Raw genomic sequence first — 16,647 nt, 5'->3', positions numbered from 1 at the left:
CCCACTGGGTGTCTGTCCGTGAAGGGGTGGAGCCGGTGGGGGGTGGGTTGGACGACTGAAGACAGGTCTCCCTGCATAGCTCTGGTAGCCACATTTGCAGCCTCGGCCGTCTGTCCGGAACCTGCTCCCAATACACCTAGGCTGACCGTGAGTACCTTGCCCCATTTGTGTTAGTGCCAGTCCTTGGCCAGCCTGGGGGCAGGGGGACTTCAGGACGGCTCCGAGAGTTGGGGGAGGGGGGCAGTACCGCGGTGCACTGAGGGTCTGGAAGGGGTTCGGGATTGGGGGAGACCGTGTTTGGAAGGTGGTGAGGGGAGGCAGGTGAAGCTCAGAGGGAGATCTGGGAACTCAGGGAATGAGGAAGCCAGGGCAGAACCCAGGCACTGAGCTCCCAGAATGGGGGGCCCACCTACCACAGAGCCCTCAAGTGCCCACCCCAGACACCCTCATCTCCCAGGTGCCGGGGAGGAGACCCAGCTCTCTCCTTGCTTCCAGTGGCGCAGGAATAAGAAAGCAGATGGAACAGCCCCCTTGCCCCACCCCAGCCTTGGTCTCTCTACCACCCCACCCAGCCCTGCCAAGAGCTCAGGAAGTGGGGGCAGGGCAGGGGTGCAGCACAGAGCATGGACCAAGTGAGACCAGGAAGCGGGGGTGGGGTGGGGTGGGGGGCTAGGGTATGACTCCCACTCCCGTCTCCCTTCAAGTGACCTCCCCTTCCTCCTCCTCTTCTTTCTTGGCCCATCTTCCCAGACTCCTCTCTCCCCTCATTCTTTCTCTTTGTTTTCCTGTCTGGCCCCTCCCTGCAAGATCCTCTCAGAATGGCCCCCACGCAGAATCCCAGGCTGCTCAAGGTCTCCAGGCAATCTCTAGGTGCCCCTCCTGGATAGGGCTGATAACCGAGCCACCAGCACCCACCCCCTCACATCCCGCTTATCCCCTCTATCAGCCCAGCTTGGGTTCCATCTCCCTCATGTCTCTGTGACAACCGCTTCTCATGTCCGGAGTTCAGGTGACACTCACAAGGGCCCCATTGAAGAGCTAGGATGTCATCTGATCAGGGCTCATTGTCTAGCCCCTCAGTCCCAGGGAAGGATGGGGACACCTGATCTGAGACACCTGAGCTGCCCCCTGAGGCTGTGAAGGGGCCGAGTGTCCCGAGGTCAAGGGAAACAGGTCCCCTGGCTTGGCGGTCCCCCCTCCTCAACAGACCCTTCCATTTTTCCCCTCCTCTCTCCCAACTCCTTGAACTCAGAGGATCTCACGCACTCAGCCTTTATCTTCCCCAACACATAGCAGCCCTAGTCTCCCTGCTGCCACTGTCCCCACATCGACTGGGTTGGGCCTGGGGGTGGGAGTGGCCAGCAGCAGGGACAAGATCCCCCAGGTGTCCTCTCCTCCTCCTGGGGAGCCCTGTCTCCAGAGAAAACGTCACACTTTCCACTTTCCCTTCCCACCACCACCTCCCAGTGGCAAGGCTGATTCTGCAGAGGAGTACAAGGAACCCAACTCGAGGTAACAGAGAGAAGCCAAAGTGACAAGTTCAGGGGAGAACAGAGTGGCAGGACCAGGAGAGGCCCCCAGGCTGTTGACAGGAAACTCAGGGGCAGTGAGACACTCCTTCCCCGTGAACCTCGGGCTCCCCACTCAGACTGCCATCCTCTCCACCAGGCCGACCGAGGGCACCAGATTGATCCTTGCTCAGGGAGGGCAGCCGAGTCAAGGCTATAGCGGGGAGCCCAGCCCACCATCCCCAACAGCATACCTTGGCTGTGCTAGGCAGGAAAGTCCAGGGTAAAAATAGAGCCAGACGAAGCCAGGCTGGGTCCTGTGACCACCCCGCCTGCCTGCCCTACCCTCCCCAATGTCTGCGCAGGCAGCCAGGAGCCACCACAAAGTCCATGGCAGGCCTCTAGAGCCAGCCCAGCTCCAGCTGCTCTATCTTGCTGCCCTAAGCCCTGACTCCCTCTGACTGGGGTGTGGACTGAAGGGCACAGAGAAGGAGTCTAGACTTAGGTCTGTTTGTGTAACATCTCAGGAAAGATCCATTGTGGTGGGGCTCCAACCTCATAGCTCTTCAAGCTGTAGGACCCTCGCCCTGACCCCAAAACCCCAGGCATGGTCCGAAGCTCACTTCCATGGTGGGACGTGGGTAGGTGAGCTGCACGATGGGCTCGGAACTGGAGACAGCGATGGAGACTCTCATCAATGTGTTCCACGCCCACTCGGGCAAGGAGGGGGACAAGTACAAGCTGAGCAAGAAGGAGCTGAAAGAGCTGCTGCAGACGGAGCTCTCTGGCTTCCTGGACGTGAGCACAGGGTGGGGGTACAGGGTGGAGTGGGCGAAGGGTGGGGGAACAAAGTGGGCACCTCCCTGCCATCTCTCCATCCACCCCAGCTCAGCCCATCCATCTCCTTCCTCTCCCAGGCTACCCGACTCCTCCTGGTTCAAGTCAAAATGCCCAGATTTATTGATGACCTGTTAAGTGCTAGGCCCTATGTAGACGCATCATTAACAAAGCTCACAGTCTAGAAGGGAAAGCCTGACACTTGAAGGTAAATCTTGGGAGTTCCCATTGGGACTCAGCAGGAAAGAACCCACCTAGTAACCTCGAGGACGCAGGTTTCAATCCCTGGCCTCACTCAATGGGTTAAGGAGCCAGCACTGCCGTCAGCTGTGGTGTAGGTCACAGACAACACAGCTCGGATCCTGAGTTGCTGTGGCTGTGACGGAGGCCAGCAGCTGTAGCTATGATTCAACCCCTAGCCTGGGAATTTCCATGTGCCGCAAGTTCGGCCCTAAATTTTAAAAAATAATAATAAAGAAAAAAGAAAAGAAAGTGAATCTTGAATCTCAGGAAGCACCCAGGACCTTAACAGAGATGCCAGAAATGACTACGGGAGAACATTAACCGGACTGAAGTGGGATGGCTTCTCCAAAGAGGGGGCACTTGAGCCAGAGATTTCCACGGGAAGATTAGGGCAAATGCAGACATTTTAGGAGCAGGTACAGTATCTGAACAAGGGCATGGGAGAAAGAAGATGAAGCATGCTCGGTAGTTTTGACTGAAGGATGCAGAAAAGGAGAAGCCAGTCGAAAGTGTACCAGCGCTGAGATTTCATGAGAACGGGATTCAAATTCTGGTGCTGCCACTTTCTTGCTGTGTGACTTTGGGCACGTTATTTAACCACCAACTGTCAATTTGTTTCTTCTCTAGAGTGGGAATAATGAAGCCTAGTTCATGCTATGTGTGTTAGAATTAAATTAGACAATACTTGTAAAGCTCCTGGTGCAGTGCTTGTCACATTGTAGGCACTCAACATATGGGAATTGTTTTTATTACTCTGCCCTGTTAAGGAGCTGATCTGTAGGCAACAGGAAACCACAAGTGTCTTGTTAGTTTAGAGAAGGGCAGAAAGAGTCCCATAATTAGCAGTTCCCATTGTGGCTCAGCAGTAACAAACCCAACTAGTAGCCATGAGGATGTGGGTTCGATCCCTGGCCTCATTCAGTGGGTTAAGGATCCAGAGTTGCAGTGAGCTGTAGGTCACAGATGCGGCTCAGATGTGGCGTTTTCTGCGGCTGTGGCGAAGGCTGGCAGCTGCAGCTCCAGTTCAGTCGATAGCCTGGGAACCTCCATATGCCATGGATGCGGCCCTAAAAAAAAAAAAAAGAAAAGTCTCATAATGAGACATAATTCTCCCTCTTGCTCATCTCTGCCTCCTCCTCTCCAGTCAAGCAAGTCCCATGCCCCTGACTCTGTGATATTCATCTCCCTGTCCACCTACCTCACCATTTCTTCGCTTCACAGGCCCAGAAGGATGCGGATGCTGTGGACAAGGTGATGAAGGAGCTCGACGAGAATGGAGATGGGGAGGTGGACTTCCAGGAGTACGTGGTGCTGGTGGCTGCCCTCACAGTGGCCTGTAACAACTTCTTCTGGGAGAACAGTTGAGCAGATGGTCCCATTGGGCAGCGCCCTTCCCCTCCACCCTGCCATACCTGCCTCTTCACCCTGCTTCCCCTTCATCCCGCTGTTCCCTCCCCACCTTCTCACCCTTGCCTACCCTCCAACAGGGGCGCAAGAGTAGTGGGCCAGGCCTGCAACTCATCTTTCATTAAAGGCTCCTCTCTCACCAGCCACCAGCTGCTGTCTCTGGTCCTTCAGGGTTTGGAAATGGGTGGGGAAGTGAAGGCTGTTCACTCCCAAATTGCTTTATTTGGGGAGGGATCTTATTTTGGAGAAAGATCAAGGAACCATTACATCTTCCTACTTAAGGAATGCTCAAGGCCCAGAAAGGTAGAGGCTCAAGGTTCCAGCTGGAAGTGGCAGAGACATCAGCTTTTCAGCTTTGAAGCCAGAAAAATTGCCCTTCAACTTTCGAAGAATATGTGCTGAAGACCTACCCCGTGCTAGACATTGTGTGGAAACTGGGAATACAGCAGTGAGCAAAACAAACACAACCCTCACTGTCACATAGGTGAAGTCCAGTAAAGGGTGCCAAACCATTAAACATACACGTATAAATGCTAGGAAGGAAAATGAAAGGATCTCATGCGCCTTTAAGAGAGTGGAGGTGGAACTGAGGACATGTTCATTCACTCATTCTTCCAACATCTGAGCCTTTTTTTTTTTTTGGTCTTTTTTTGCTATTTCTTGGGCCGCTCCCACGGCATATGGAGGTTCCCAGGCTAGGGGTCGAATCAGAGGTGCAGCCACCTGGCCTACGCCAGAGCCACAGCAACGCTGGATCCGAGCCGCGTCTGCAACCTACACCACAGCTCACAGCAATGCCGGATCGTTAACCCACTGAGCAAGGCTAGGGATCGAACCCGCAACCTCATGGTTCCTAGTTGGGTTCCTTAACCACTGCGCCACGACGGGAACTCCCATCTGAGCCTTTTATTGTGTGCCCAGGTATAAGGAAAATGCCGTATAGGTCTGCATCAAAATCCACATGGAAGCTAGATGGAGGGAGAAGACATTGGAATAGGTTGCGGGGACGCAAAGCTTCCCCCAAATAAGAATTTAACAATCTTCAGGCCAAATTGGGAAGGGAAGTGAAGAGAAAAATATGGACGGGCAGTGGTGCGTGGTGCAGGATCCAGTGAGGTGTGCTCCCTGCACTGGTCCCCAGGTGCGTTTATGGCAACCCACAACTCTAAAAGGGGCGTATGCTGAGGGGGGAGCCAGCGCAAATTACACCGGCCCGGTGGCTCTCGGAAGAAAGACCGAGTCATGTCGCGTAAAGAATTTTAGTCGGTCTGCCTTAGCTTTAGGGGTGGAGGGACCCGCAAGGAAATACGAACTTCTTTTCTTAAGAGGACCAAATCCGCCTTGAACGTCCCAAATCACCAACTTGCAGCCGCCTTAAAACCCAAGAGAGAATATATTGGCCACGCCCCTTCCCGGGTGGGGCTCGGAGTGTAATACAGCCTAAAGCCCCGCCTTTTCCCTGGAGCTCCGCCTCATCCCCCGCGCAGGCGTAACACAAATTTTCCCGCCTCCTGCGCTGTGCGCAGACCTGACGTCTGACGTAATGGCGTCGACGCCATTTTAGCCGGTCCCATTCCGCACTGGGCGTGGCGGCCATTTTGTTTTGGAGAGCGAGCGGGAGTTGGCGGCAGCGGCTGTGGTGAAAGGCAGGAAAGGGCACGCCGGGCGAGCAGGCGAACCGGCCGACCGGACAGCCACCCAGCATCAACGAACTAACCTAGCATTCTACCGTTTAACACATACAACCAACCGCCCACCAAGTTAATCCGAGCCCCTCCACCGTCAACTCAGGTTCGGCCGGCCCCCGGCCAGCCTGTCGCAGCCGTGGTGGCAACCCCGGGAGGAGCACTGGCGTCCGTTTCCTTCGGTAAGTTTCTGTGGTGAGAAGGAGGGCAAAAGTCTTGGGGAGCGCCCGGGCCCGGCGGTCGTGGAGTGGGAGCTGGTGGGATGTGGAAGCAGATTGGGTGTCGGGGAGTGGAGGCCCCGGGAGGGGGCGGAGCCCCTGAGAGGGAGGCGGGGGAGGCCCCGAGCTGGAAACTCGCTGCTGGAGGTTGGGATTTGGTAGGAATAGAAAGGAACATTGCTGGGCGGGTTGAGCAACGTTGGCGGTCCCGGACGGGGCTTTGAGATGGGAGTTCAGAGGAGGACTACACGGCTTTAGGGAACGTCAGAATGCACTGGCAGCTGTAGAGTTAAATTTTGTGGCGTGCTCTCTGGGATCGAACTCCCAGGTGAACGCCCATTTAGGAAACCTTTCCTACTCCATTCCTCCCCCACGTCCCCAGTCCCTTGCTAAGGTTCCTGCAAGACTTTGGAGTTGAAAGCCAATTTGTAAACTGGTAAACCTGTATCATCTCTCTAGAGCAGTGGTTCTGAATTTTGGCTGCACATGAGAAGCAGCAAGTTAGACACCACCCCCCCTCCCCGCACCACCTTCTAATTGCTGATCCCCAGACCTCACCAGCAGAGATTGTGCTTTAAATGGTTTGGGCCGAAGCTTCTGTATTTTGTGTCTGTCTTTGTTGTTGTTTTGTCTTTTTAGGGCCGCATATATAGAAGTTCCAAGGCTAGAGGTCGAATTGGAGCTGTAGCTGCCGGCCTAGACCACAACCCACAGCAACGCTAGATCCTTAACCCACTGTGCGAGGCTAGGGGTCCAACCCACATCCTCAAGGATGCTAGTTGGGTTTGTGACCGCGGAGCCATGAAGGGAACTCCTGTTGTTGTTTTTTAAAGCTCCTTGCAGCCAAGGTAGAGAAGGACCGCTCTAGATGAAAAGCCAAACACTTTCTTTGGTTAGGTCTAGGTCTGCCATTTTTGGAGGCTTGGGCAGGTATTTTCTGTCATGTGGCCTTGAAGTTTATTAATTCCAGATAACTTAGCTTCTAAATGTAAGCACCTGAAATGAGTTTTGGTGTGATCTTCAGTAGTCATTGAGACAGGCCTATTCATTCATTTTTGGTTTGGGCCTTTGGCCCTGTTGAAATGAGGTAGTCATCATTCTGATTTGCTCACTTTGCCCATTGTCTTTTGTAGATTCTCGGGATTTGAAGATGGCTGCACAGTCAGCACCGAAAGTTGTGCTAAAAAGCACCACCAAGATGTCTCTAAATGAGCGGTGAGGCAGCCAACAGCAACTTCAGCTCGTTCATAAGAAAACATTACTTAAGTTGGCCCTGGGTCCAATGCACAAAAACCAGTTTTAAGCTAAATACCAACAGAAGGCTACAGACCTCTGTTCTTAGTAGCATCTTATGTGGTACACAAAACAAATTGGGCGGTTGTTTCAAAACCACTTATCAGTAGATTTTTATGTTAAGCTGTCTGAAATATTTCTCTGGTGGGATGTATTTTAAAAGACTCCTCACACCCTCCATTTTCTTCACATTTTTTTTACATTGATACAGGGGTGGTGCAGCTTGGTAGCATGGAACCCCGGCTGCAGTAGGCTTGCTGCCCAGTCCAAGGCCAGCAGTGTTGTGTCTGGCCTGTAAGAGGCAGGTAGCAAGCTATGAATATGTCCAAAGGCCCTTGAATGTCATTCTTGGACCTTGTAAGAGGCACTTGCTTTGCTCCATTTCACTTTCTTTCCATTCTGCTTTTAGTTTGTTTTTGTTTTGGATTCTTTTGCGCTTAAGTGTTCTTCTCTTTCATTCCGTTAAATTCGACAGGAATAATAGAAGAGTGTCTTCACAAGAGCCTCAATGATTGAACTAATCTTAACTTTTCAGAAGTAATCAACTTGGAGTCAGAAAAAGTAATCATTTGAAACTAAGAAAAGTTAAGGTATTTAAAGGCACTTTCTGTCTCTGAGGGCCTTGTTCCTTGAGTGCCTTTGACAAATGATTTTATTAAGTTGCTGTTAAACATAAGATTTACTTGTGTTTGTCTGCCTTTTCTGAAGCATATGTGCTTCTTAGGGCACGTGGTACACTAATTCTTCATATTCACATGTTACTGCGTGAACCACTTATGAAAAAAATGTGATATACTCCTGTAATTTATGTGGATGTATCATTTCCATAGGCTTTGAAGGTGCTCTAGTCCGTCCTTATATACGCCCTTAAAATGCACCCTCAGGTCCCAAAGGATTTGGCTTGCTTTGTCTGTCTTTGAAACTACATCTTCTGTCTCTTGTCATCATATCTGCTTATTGCGTGTTTTTCATGCTTTCTATCTCTAAAAGCCGTTACCTGAGCCCTTGTTATCACTTTTGATTGAATGTGCTACACTTAGCTGCATTTCTGAGTTTCTGATTCTTGCAAGTTTGTGGAAGCGGAGGAGTCTTTAACCCACATCAGCCTTGATCTAAGTGTACCGCTTTACTTAAAGTTCGTGGGATCTGGAGCTCCTGGTCTAGCAAGCCATGAAAATGCCAGTAAATGTTTTGTAATAAAGCTTTTATTTAAACATCCATTTTGTTCGACCTTGAAGCTTTACTAATATGCTGAAGAACAAACAACCGATGCCAGTGAATATTCGGGCTTCGATGCAGCAACAACAGCAGCTAGCCAGTGCCAGAAACAGAAGACTGGCCCAGCAGATGGAGAATAGACCCTCTGTCCAGGCAGCATTAAAACTTAAGCAGGTGAGAGAATGGGTCTTAATGCTCCAGAAGCAGCTGGTGATCTCTGTCAGGCAGTCCCTTGAGGCTGTAGCGACGTGATGGATCATTACCAGGTGGCTCAGGGCAAAAGCAGAACTTCTCTGGAGGAAAGAGAAGTTCAGAGAATTTCCATTTGGGCAGGTACCAATAAGTAACTTTTTATTGTCTTTTTCTTTTAGGGAGTTTGCCATCAATGTGGCCTGTTTCTGTGTTGTTAATGAGTATTAATCTCTTGTTTTCTGATCCTTTGCCCTTAAGATAGATTCACTGGCTTTTTCCACCAAGAAATTTTGGTTCTTGTTTTAGATGCTCCTCAAAAAAAATCCCTTTTTTCCTTATTAAATGGTTTGCAAATTAGGGAAATGACTTCAGTCTTTCTTCCGTAGTACAGGGAGTCTGAAAGATCTCTTAGTCAAAGATTTTCAGTGCTAAACAGTAAAAAGTAGGGTGACCCTCGTCTCCACAGCACCTGAAGTTTTCTAAGTGAAGTAGAGCAAAAGCACTGAGTAATTAATTTAAAGAGTTCATGGGTTCTCTTTCAAAAAGTTCCAGTGAGAGATGATCCTATTCAGATCTGAAATAAAACCTGCTCTTTATTATTCATAGACTTTATATGCAAGTCCGGACAGTGGCTGTGGAAGGATATGTCCAAGCTGTGGCTGGGCGTCTGGAGGGCGGTGCCATGCAACTGTAAGGACTTTAACTGGTAGCACTGCATGGCTGTGCATAAATACAGCAGTTAAATATAACACCCTTCCACCCCCACCCTGAACCATTGGGCTCACTGACCAAAAATAAACAAGGCCTTCTGCTTCAGCTACCTTCAGCCTTTGAGTGACTCTATTCATCCCTGACTCAAGAAAACAGTAAAAGGCGCCACTATTTTCTAAGAGTAAATATTAAAAATTGCCGAAGATAAGTCTTTGACAGATTATTCCAAAGGACTTTCCAACAAGAAGCTTTAAATATAGGCTGTGGAGAAAGTAGCCTCTGTAGCAGTGCTATCCAATTGAACTTTCTACGGTGATAGAAATGTTATTTATATCCCTGCTCTCCAGTGCAGTAACCACTAGACACATTGACTGCTGAGCACTCAAAATGTGGCTAGTGTGAATGAGGAGCTTAAATTTATTTATTTTTTTTTACTTGTAATTAGCCACATGTGGCTCGTGGCTCCCTTAGCTTATAGCATGGTTCTAGAGTGGAAACTAGACGGTGTAGTTGACATCCTTAAGCTTCTTGTCAATGTTAGAGACCAGTATTGGTATCAAGTAAGGATTGGGAAGGGAGAAGAACTTCTGAGTACTCTACATTCTTCCCTTAAAACACAGATCTTAGGAGGATATACTAGAGATGACACAAGTGACTTGTGTGAAGTTTTGACCTTATAATTGAGAGCTGTCATTCAGAGTCTGCTGCTCTGATTAGAAGCAGTTTGTGATCTTATGCTAGAAAGCTAACAATAATAATCACGACATATAGTTGTAAAGACAATCATTGGTGGTCATTTGTGGGTGAAGCCTAAGGACATATAATTTATTTTCATTCATATTGACGTATGGCATTTTAGGAGAACAGGTTTGCCAGGGCTTTGGTTGTGTTTCAGGCTACACAGTCATCCTTCCCGTTGAAGGAATTTATTTGAGATATGGTCTTCATAATTTCTCTTTGAGGGACAGATTTGTGGAAAATCTCAATTTCTGGTATGTCCTTGTTCTCAAATATGGCCCTGAGTTTTATGATAATAGCTCAATTGTCTTAATTCTAATGCAAGTTTGGCTCGCCCTCTGTGGAGACGAATTTGAATTATGTGTTTATTTTGAATTAAAAGTCATTATACTGACTCATGGAGCTGTTTGCAAAGATGGACGGACATGGAATTGTGGCTATATAAGATATGTAAGGAAAGGAGGTTTGACTTTTCTGTGTTTTTATACATCTTAAGGTAAAAAGTGGACCGTCTGGATATAGATACTCAGAGGAAAAATGGAACATACTGGCCTCTTTGACTGAGAAATCAAACTTGTTCTTAAGTCACAAGAATTCAAATGAACTTGTAATTTAAAATTTGCCCAGAGTGTGATGAACTTCATGTGGTGTTTGAGTAAGCCTTTGAAGACAGTGGTAGTCCTTGGGCAGGTATGAATCAAGTCATATCATTGTCAACTGGTGGTTCAAAAAGTTAAGTTTCAAGTAGTGGTATATGACTTGCGGAGCCAAACTAGTGAGGTAACTTGTGATAATGGGACATACTCAAGCTTCTTAGAAGCTCTGGGTCAGAATTCTGCTGCTTCTATACCATGTTCTGAGGCAAAGGCTTGCTTCTGGTTTGGGATCTTTATGACACCCACTGCAGGTTTATCTCCCACCACACAGACATCTCACTTGCTTTTTCTCTGCACTTTGAGTTGCCAAATCCCATTGGATTGCTTTTTTGATCTCAATTCTCTAACACCTTTTCTTCCAGAAGAGCTTAAAGCAGCGCCTGGGTAAGAGTAACATCCAGGCACGGTTAGGCCGACCCATAGGGGCCCTGGCCAGGGGAGCAATCGGAGGACGAGGCCTGCCCATTATCCAGAGAGGCTTGCCCAGAGGAGGACTACGTGGGGGACGTGCCACAAGAACCCTACTTAGGGGCGGGATGTCGCTCCGAGGTCAGTGCTGTATACCTGATAATTGCTGGGCCTCACCCCTTTCCCTGTTTTCTTGGGCTGCTTATAAACACATTTGTTTAACATCTTTAAGCCTGAATTTGTATTAATATAATTAATAACTTTTGAAATCACGTATTTTTAATAGTGCTGCATGTCTTTTATCGATACCATTCCTTTTCTGATAATGTGCAATGGTGAGAGGCTATGACCTGCGTAACAACAGGTAATTCATATCATCTCCATTCCATTTAAAACACCCTGCTGCTGCTTGAATCAAAGCACATTCAAGTTCTAGATATAAGTCAAATCTAAGAAATGTATAGGTCTGTTGGCCTATATCTTAACATCTCTGTTCCTGGTTCCAGTGAAACACTCCATTGCATTGGAAAAAAGAGGACAAGTTGACCCATAGCATTTAGCTATATGTTACTTTTTTGGGCACTGTTACACTGTTCCCTGTATAGTTTTTGTCTCCTACAAAAATGTATTAAGAGCAGGAACCATTTCATTTATTTTTAAATCTACCATAATGCTAGGCACCTGATTATTCAATAGGTATTTATTAAATGTATGTACTTACTAATTGATCTAACTCCCAGCTTCCAAAAATGGATTGTGGTCAGACTTGTTGAATTGATTGAATAAAGAGCAGCTTAATCTGTTGACACTCAGTGTGCAGCTTGCCCCACCCAACCTAAAAATTAATCGAATTAACTCATTTAACCCTCACTGCCTTCCTTTGGTTAGAATCTACTTTGTCTCTCTTGGATTTACCTGCATATACATTGTATGCCTCCTCTCCAAGGTCAAAACCTGCTCCGAGGTGGACGAGCCGTAGCTCCCCGAATGGGCTTAAGAAGAGGTGGTGTTCGAGGTCGTGGAGGTCCTGGGAGAGGGGGCCTAGGGCGTGGAGCTATGGGTCGTGGCGGAATCGGTGGTAGAGGTTAGTCAGCTACCAACTTCAGAGAATAGCACCCCCTTATTTTCTCTCCCTTCAAAACTCAGAGCCACCTTTCTGCACAGCTTCAAGTCATAGGCAGGCTTATTTGTTTGTCTTGTTTGTTTTATGAAACTGGCTTATTTTCTAAATTCACATGCTGGTAGTGTGAAAGTCTGTCATGGGTTTTCCAAGAACAGTCAGGTATGTGTTACAGAGCCAGGTTATAGTCAGTCTTTCAGGCTCTTGCAAATTTAAATTGTATCATTAAAGTGATAAAATTGTCAGTATGGGGTTTCATCTTTTTCTGTCCCTGGCCCCACCACCACACACCCCATCCCACAGCTCGTAACCCCACTTTTGGGCCTAAGATTTAGAGAAGAGAGAGATGTACAGAAACGAATCAGTTAAAGAGGATGGTGAGGCTTGGTGCTAGGTATTGACTCTGAAACCAAGTAAATTTAAGGTGAAGTTGGTGTCTGTGTGAAACCAGAGATGACTTTTTTTTTTTTTTTTGATCAAGATTAGAAAAGCAAGATGGTATTGTGTCAGTTAACTAACTGACTCTTGTTGATAATCTCATCGTGAGACTTAGTGATACCTGTCACGTGACTTCGTGGCCCAGATTGGAAAAGAGATTTTATGGTGTTGCTGTTAATACCAAATCTCCTGGGAATTTTCTGGCTTAAAGTTTTGTGGAAAACTCCCAACAACACCTGTTCAGGAAAAAAAATACATCCTTGTTGCCCCTGTGTATATTTGCTTTGATCTTTTTTAAAGTGTGTGGTGGGTCTTGCATAATTGATGACCTTGAAGCTGCCAGGGGATAATAACTACTGGGAAAGGAAATTTGATAACTGAGGGCTTGTTTTCTTCTCTCGCATTATATGCTGCTTGGCTTATTGAGTGAAGGGCAAACTAGTTTGGGTTTCAGGATGAAATAGCATGTTTCCAAATTATCTTGACTTGGTTTCTGAGAGAGACATCACAGGAATGGGAGTGGGGGAGGCTCTAAAGTAGCTTTTCAGAAAGCTGGGTGTGTTTTGTTAAGTGAATTGAAACCACCTCTCAGATAACCATATTTGTTAAAATGTGGATAGAATTGCAGATAGAAATGGCTGGCACTACTCAGAATGTTTTTCCCTAATCTCCCTTCATTGTTCCCATGTCAGAATAACTCCTCAGTCTCCTGACATGGGATCAGCTCATTAGGTTTGATAAGTTTGAGGAGAGACAAGCTAATTTTTCAGAAGGATGTCCAATAAAGTTTAATTAAAAACTTTACACTCATTTTTCTGTGCCCTTGTTACTTCCTCCCTGTTTTACTACATGGGGTTATCTATAGTGTGTTTGTATTTTAATTATAAACTTACAGTGAGTGTCAAGTTTTAGCTTCTATTTTAGAAGAGATTGAGTCAATTTTAACTTTCAGTTAAATATTTTCCCTCTGTTGATAGAATAAAAATTTTTAAATAGCATTTAGAGAGGAGCATGTAATAAGGGATTCATTATGTGTGCTTTCCATGTGTTGCTTTCTACCCAGTGTGTTTCCTGTTTTTCCAGATTTCTCCTCTTTGCCCTGCCCTTCAGTCTCTCTCAGCTAGGCCCCACTGCTCTGAGGGGCATTTACCATAGCACCTATTAAACCTACTTGTAACTATTTCTTCTTTTTCCCTTGGGCCAGGTCGGGGTATGATAGGCCGGGGAAGAGGGGGCTTTGGAGGCCGAGGCCGTGGACGTGGACGAGGGAGAGGTGCCCTTGCTCGCCCTGTACTGACCAAGGAGCAGCTGGACAACCAATTGGATGCATACATGTCGAAAACTAAAGGACACTTGGATGCTGAGTTGGATGCCTACATGGCACAGACAGATCCTGAAACCAATGATTGAAGCCTGCTCGCCCTCCTGTGAGACTCTTGTTCTAGTCACACATCTGTAAATAACCTTGAGATAACAGATGGGAAGAAACCTGATTGATGCTGGAAGGACCTATCATAATAGGCTGTGGACTGACTTGCCACAAGTTTGTGCATTTAGTGTGTTCCTTTTACTTTTTGATACTGTGTTGTATGAAACACTTTTTTCCTCTGACTTGGGTTTTGTTTTGTTGTATTGTTTGAGGTGGGTTTTGGTTTTTGATTTTTTTTTTTTTTTTCCTTTGCCCAGACTTATCTTTGAACACAAATGTGTTGGCCTTATGGCTAGTATACCCTTTTCTCGCCTCTGCCTCCCCCTCACCTGTCACATACTTTGACATTCTAACATTTTTTCTGTTCATCTCTGTGCCCCCATGAAAAAGTCCCAGAAAGAGCCCTTCGGTGTTCCTCCTTAATGTGTAGGTTTATGAGATATAGTTTTGGATCATTTTTAATAGCCTCCTTTAGAGGCTTTTAAAATCTGGAGCTCAAAAATGCATTCTGCCACATTGATGTTTTTAGTATGGTAAATGAGGAACCTTGACATAGCTACAGGGCCACCTAACAGGTTACACCTGGTAGCTCTGATTTGATTATGGGTATCACAGTGTACATTTGCACCACATAAGCAATATGCTGGTTTGGTATGTGCACTTTCTACCCTGGAATGGGACTTAAAAACTTTCCTCTTGGCTTTGCATCATATCCAAGGGGTACTTTGGGGTTGGCTTACGCCTGCAAAAGGACAGAGGAAGGCCATTTGGTTTGGCAGATGCTTCAGAAGGGAAAGGGCTGGAAAATGATGGCAGGTGTCTGGTGGGAAGGATCAGAAAATATCCCTGCTGAGATGCTATTATCCCTGTGTTTATACTGAGACTAGTCTTGGGCTTCTCCATTCATTGGTTTTGTTTGACCCTCATCTTATTCCCCTTGAAGGTTTAGTTAAGTTCAGCCGTATTCTGTCAAGTGTTCCAGTGGAAGCTTTTGTTTCTGGTTGATTATAACAAGAAATATGTTCTCTCAAATCCAGCCAGGACTTACTCTTTATTTGTTGGGCTCTTGGAAATACTCTGGCCACTATAACAATATTTTAATATACCCCTTGTAGAGTTAAGTTCTTTTCTTCATAGTTGTAGTAAAATTTGGGGTGGGAAGGGATGTTGTCTGGGACAGAAAGTGAAGAATTTGCCCTCTTTTGAATAATCCCTGTGGAAAACACACAAAATGTACCAACCCATTTGGCCATTGGAAGTTTAAGCATGATGATCTCAGGAGGCGATATCCAGGACCCAGGCACTGGTTTCCCTTTTCCCCTGTGCTATTTAAGGGAAAAGAAGAAACCACCTCCAACAGAACCAGTTGCCATTGAGCTGCCTGGTGGTAACCCTTTATAAACTTGGGAGATTGTGTGTCATTGCAGACTGAAGGAAATTTTGGTCAGGACAACCTAAACTTGCATCCCATCTGTGTGACCCTTAACCTCTGGATTGTAAAGTAGTTGAGTCACAGAAAGGAGAGCTTGAAAAGACCAGGTGGGGCTAGATAGAGGACAGAGTCATGCTGATGTAACCAACCTTAGTTTTGGAGTGTCCGTACTACCTCTTAATAGAAATGGACTCTGAGGGAGTTTCCTTGCGGTATAGCAGGTTAAGGATCCAGCATTGTCATGGCAGCAGCTCAGGTTCAATCTGTGGCCTAGGAACCTCACATGTCACAGGTGTGGCCAAAAAAGAAGAAGGTATTTTGGTATGGGCAAGGCTGGTTTTAAGGATAGCTCCTTAGACTCTAGACTGCACTCAGCCCCCAAGGCTCTCCAGTGGGAGAGATGCTGGTTGGCCGTGGGCAGGCTACCCATTGCAAGCTTCACATCCCACTCATAGCTTTGCATCAGGCGGCTTCCAAGGATACTTGAGAGGAAGCTGTAGGGTGAGTGGGTTCCTTGACCCTTAACCACACAATTTGAGATGATCCATCTCTGGGATTTTTATACAGCTGTGTCCTTCCCAAGTACTTTCACCCTCCCCCAAGGTAGCTAACATGTATGTCCCCCAGAATATTCTTAATCTGGTGGCTTTTGTGGCATCCCATGTAAATCAGAAGTCTTTAAGAGAATAAAAGCACCTAGTTTTGAAGCTTAATGCAAAGGGAAGGTTGGGGTAACTGGACTGGCCTGGAGATGGAGAGGGGCCGCAGTGGGCACCTCCAGCAGTATGACTGTGGTTCTCACAGTGCCCAGTTGTGATTCCATGCAGCCCACACTTCTGCCCATATCTTTTCCCCTTACTTGGAGTCACCCCATATACTTTTGGCAAGGTTCCAGGATAAAAGCAAAATATGAAGTCAGGAAATGAGAGATGGGGGGGTGCAGGATGCCAGCAATTGTGAGGACTAATGCCACTGCCAGTCCACCTGCTGATGGAATTCCTTTGGAGGGGTCCAAAGGTGCTGGGTGTGCTTTAGCTGCTCACTGTTAGGTCAGCCTCTTCCAGCTCAGGGTCCCCGTGCCCAGGGTGCAGGCAATCCCACTTCAGCCCGCTAA

The 16,647-nt window shown here is 47.2% G+C and overlaps 2 protein-coding genes across 5 annotated transcripts; both read left to right on the top strand.

Moving 5' to 3' along the window:
* The first annotated feature begins 86 nt into the window (after positions 1-86).
* Positions 87-4,143, top strand: S100A1 (S100 calcium binding protein A1). 2 transcript variants are annotated; one of them, NM_001435418.1, is made up of 3 exons: positions 87-147; positions 2,154-2,306; positions 3,810-4,143. In NM_001435418.1, exons 2-3 carry the CDS (start codon positions 2,166-2,168, stop codon positions 3,951-3,953), a joined length of 285 nt encoding a protein of 94 aa, NP_001422347.1. In that variant the 5' UTR covers positions 87-147; positions 2,154-2,165; the 3' UTR covers positions 3,954-4,143. The 2 variants fall into 2 exon arrangements, with proteins under 2 accessions (NP_001422347.1, XP_084876938.1); XM_085020812.1 differs by lacking the exon at positions 87-147 and adding an exon at positions 751-1,512 and having other exon boundaries at positions 3,810-4,141.
* A 1,409-nt stretch (positions 4,144-5,552) lies between these two features.
* On the top strand, positions 5,553-15,137 carry CHTOP (chromatin target of PRMT1). Of its 3 annotated transcripts, XM_005663348.4 has the most exons (7): positions 5,596-5,862; positions 7,032-7,113; positions 8,430-8,583; positions 9,208-9,291; positions 11,069-11,255; positions 12,061-12,198; positions 13,877-15,137. In XM_005663348.4, the coding sequence occupies exons 2-7, from the start codon at positions 7,049-7,051 to the stop codon at positions 14,080-14,082; spliced, it is 834 nt and encodes a 277-aa protein (XP_005663405.1). In that variant the 5' UTR covers positions 5,596-5,862; positions 7,032-7,048; the 3' UTR covers positions 14,083-15,137.
* Positions 15,138-16,647: the final 1,510 nt, after the last annotated feature.

This window comes from Sus scrofa, chromosome 4, assembly GCF_054392235.1.
Source record: "Sus scrofa isolate SSC_HxYL_T2T_F1_AM1 chromosome 4, Sscrofa_HxYL_maternal_Yorkshire_Landrace_v2.0, whole genome shotgun sequence".
Taxonomy (NCBI): domain Eukaryota; kingdom Metazoa; phylum Chordata; class Mammalia; order Artiodactyla; family Suidae; genus Sus; species Sus scrofa.
The sequence above is the reverse complement of the archived record's forward strand: the minus strand, read 5'-3'. Positions and strand labels throughout refer to the sequence as shown.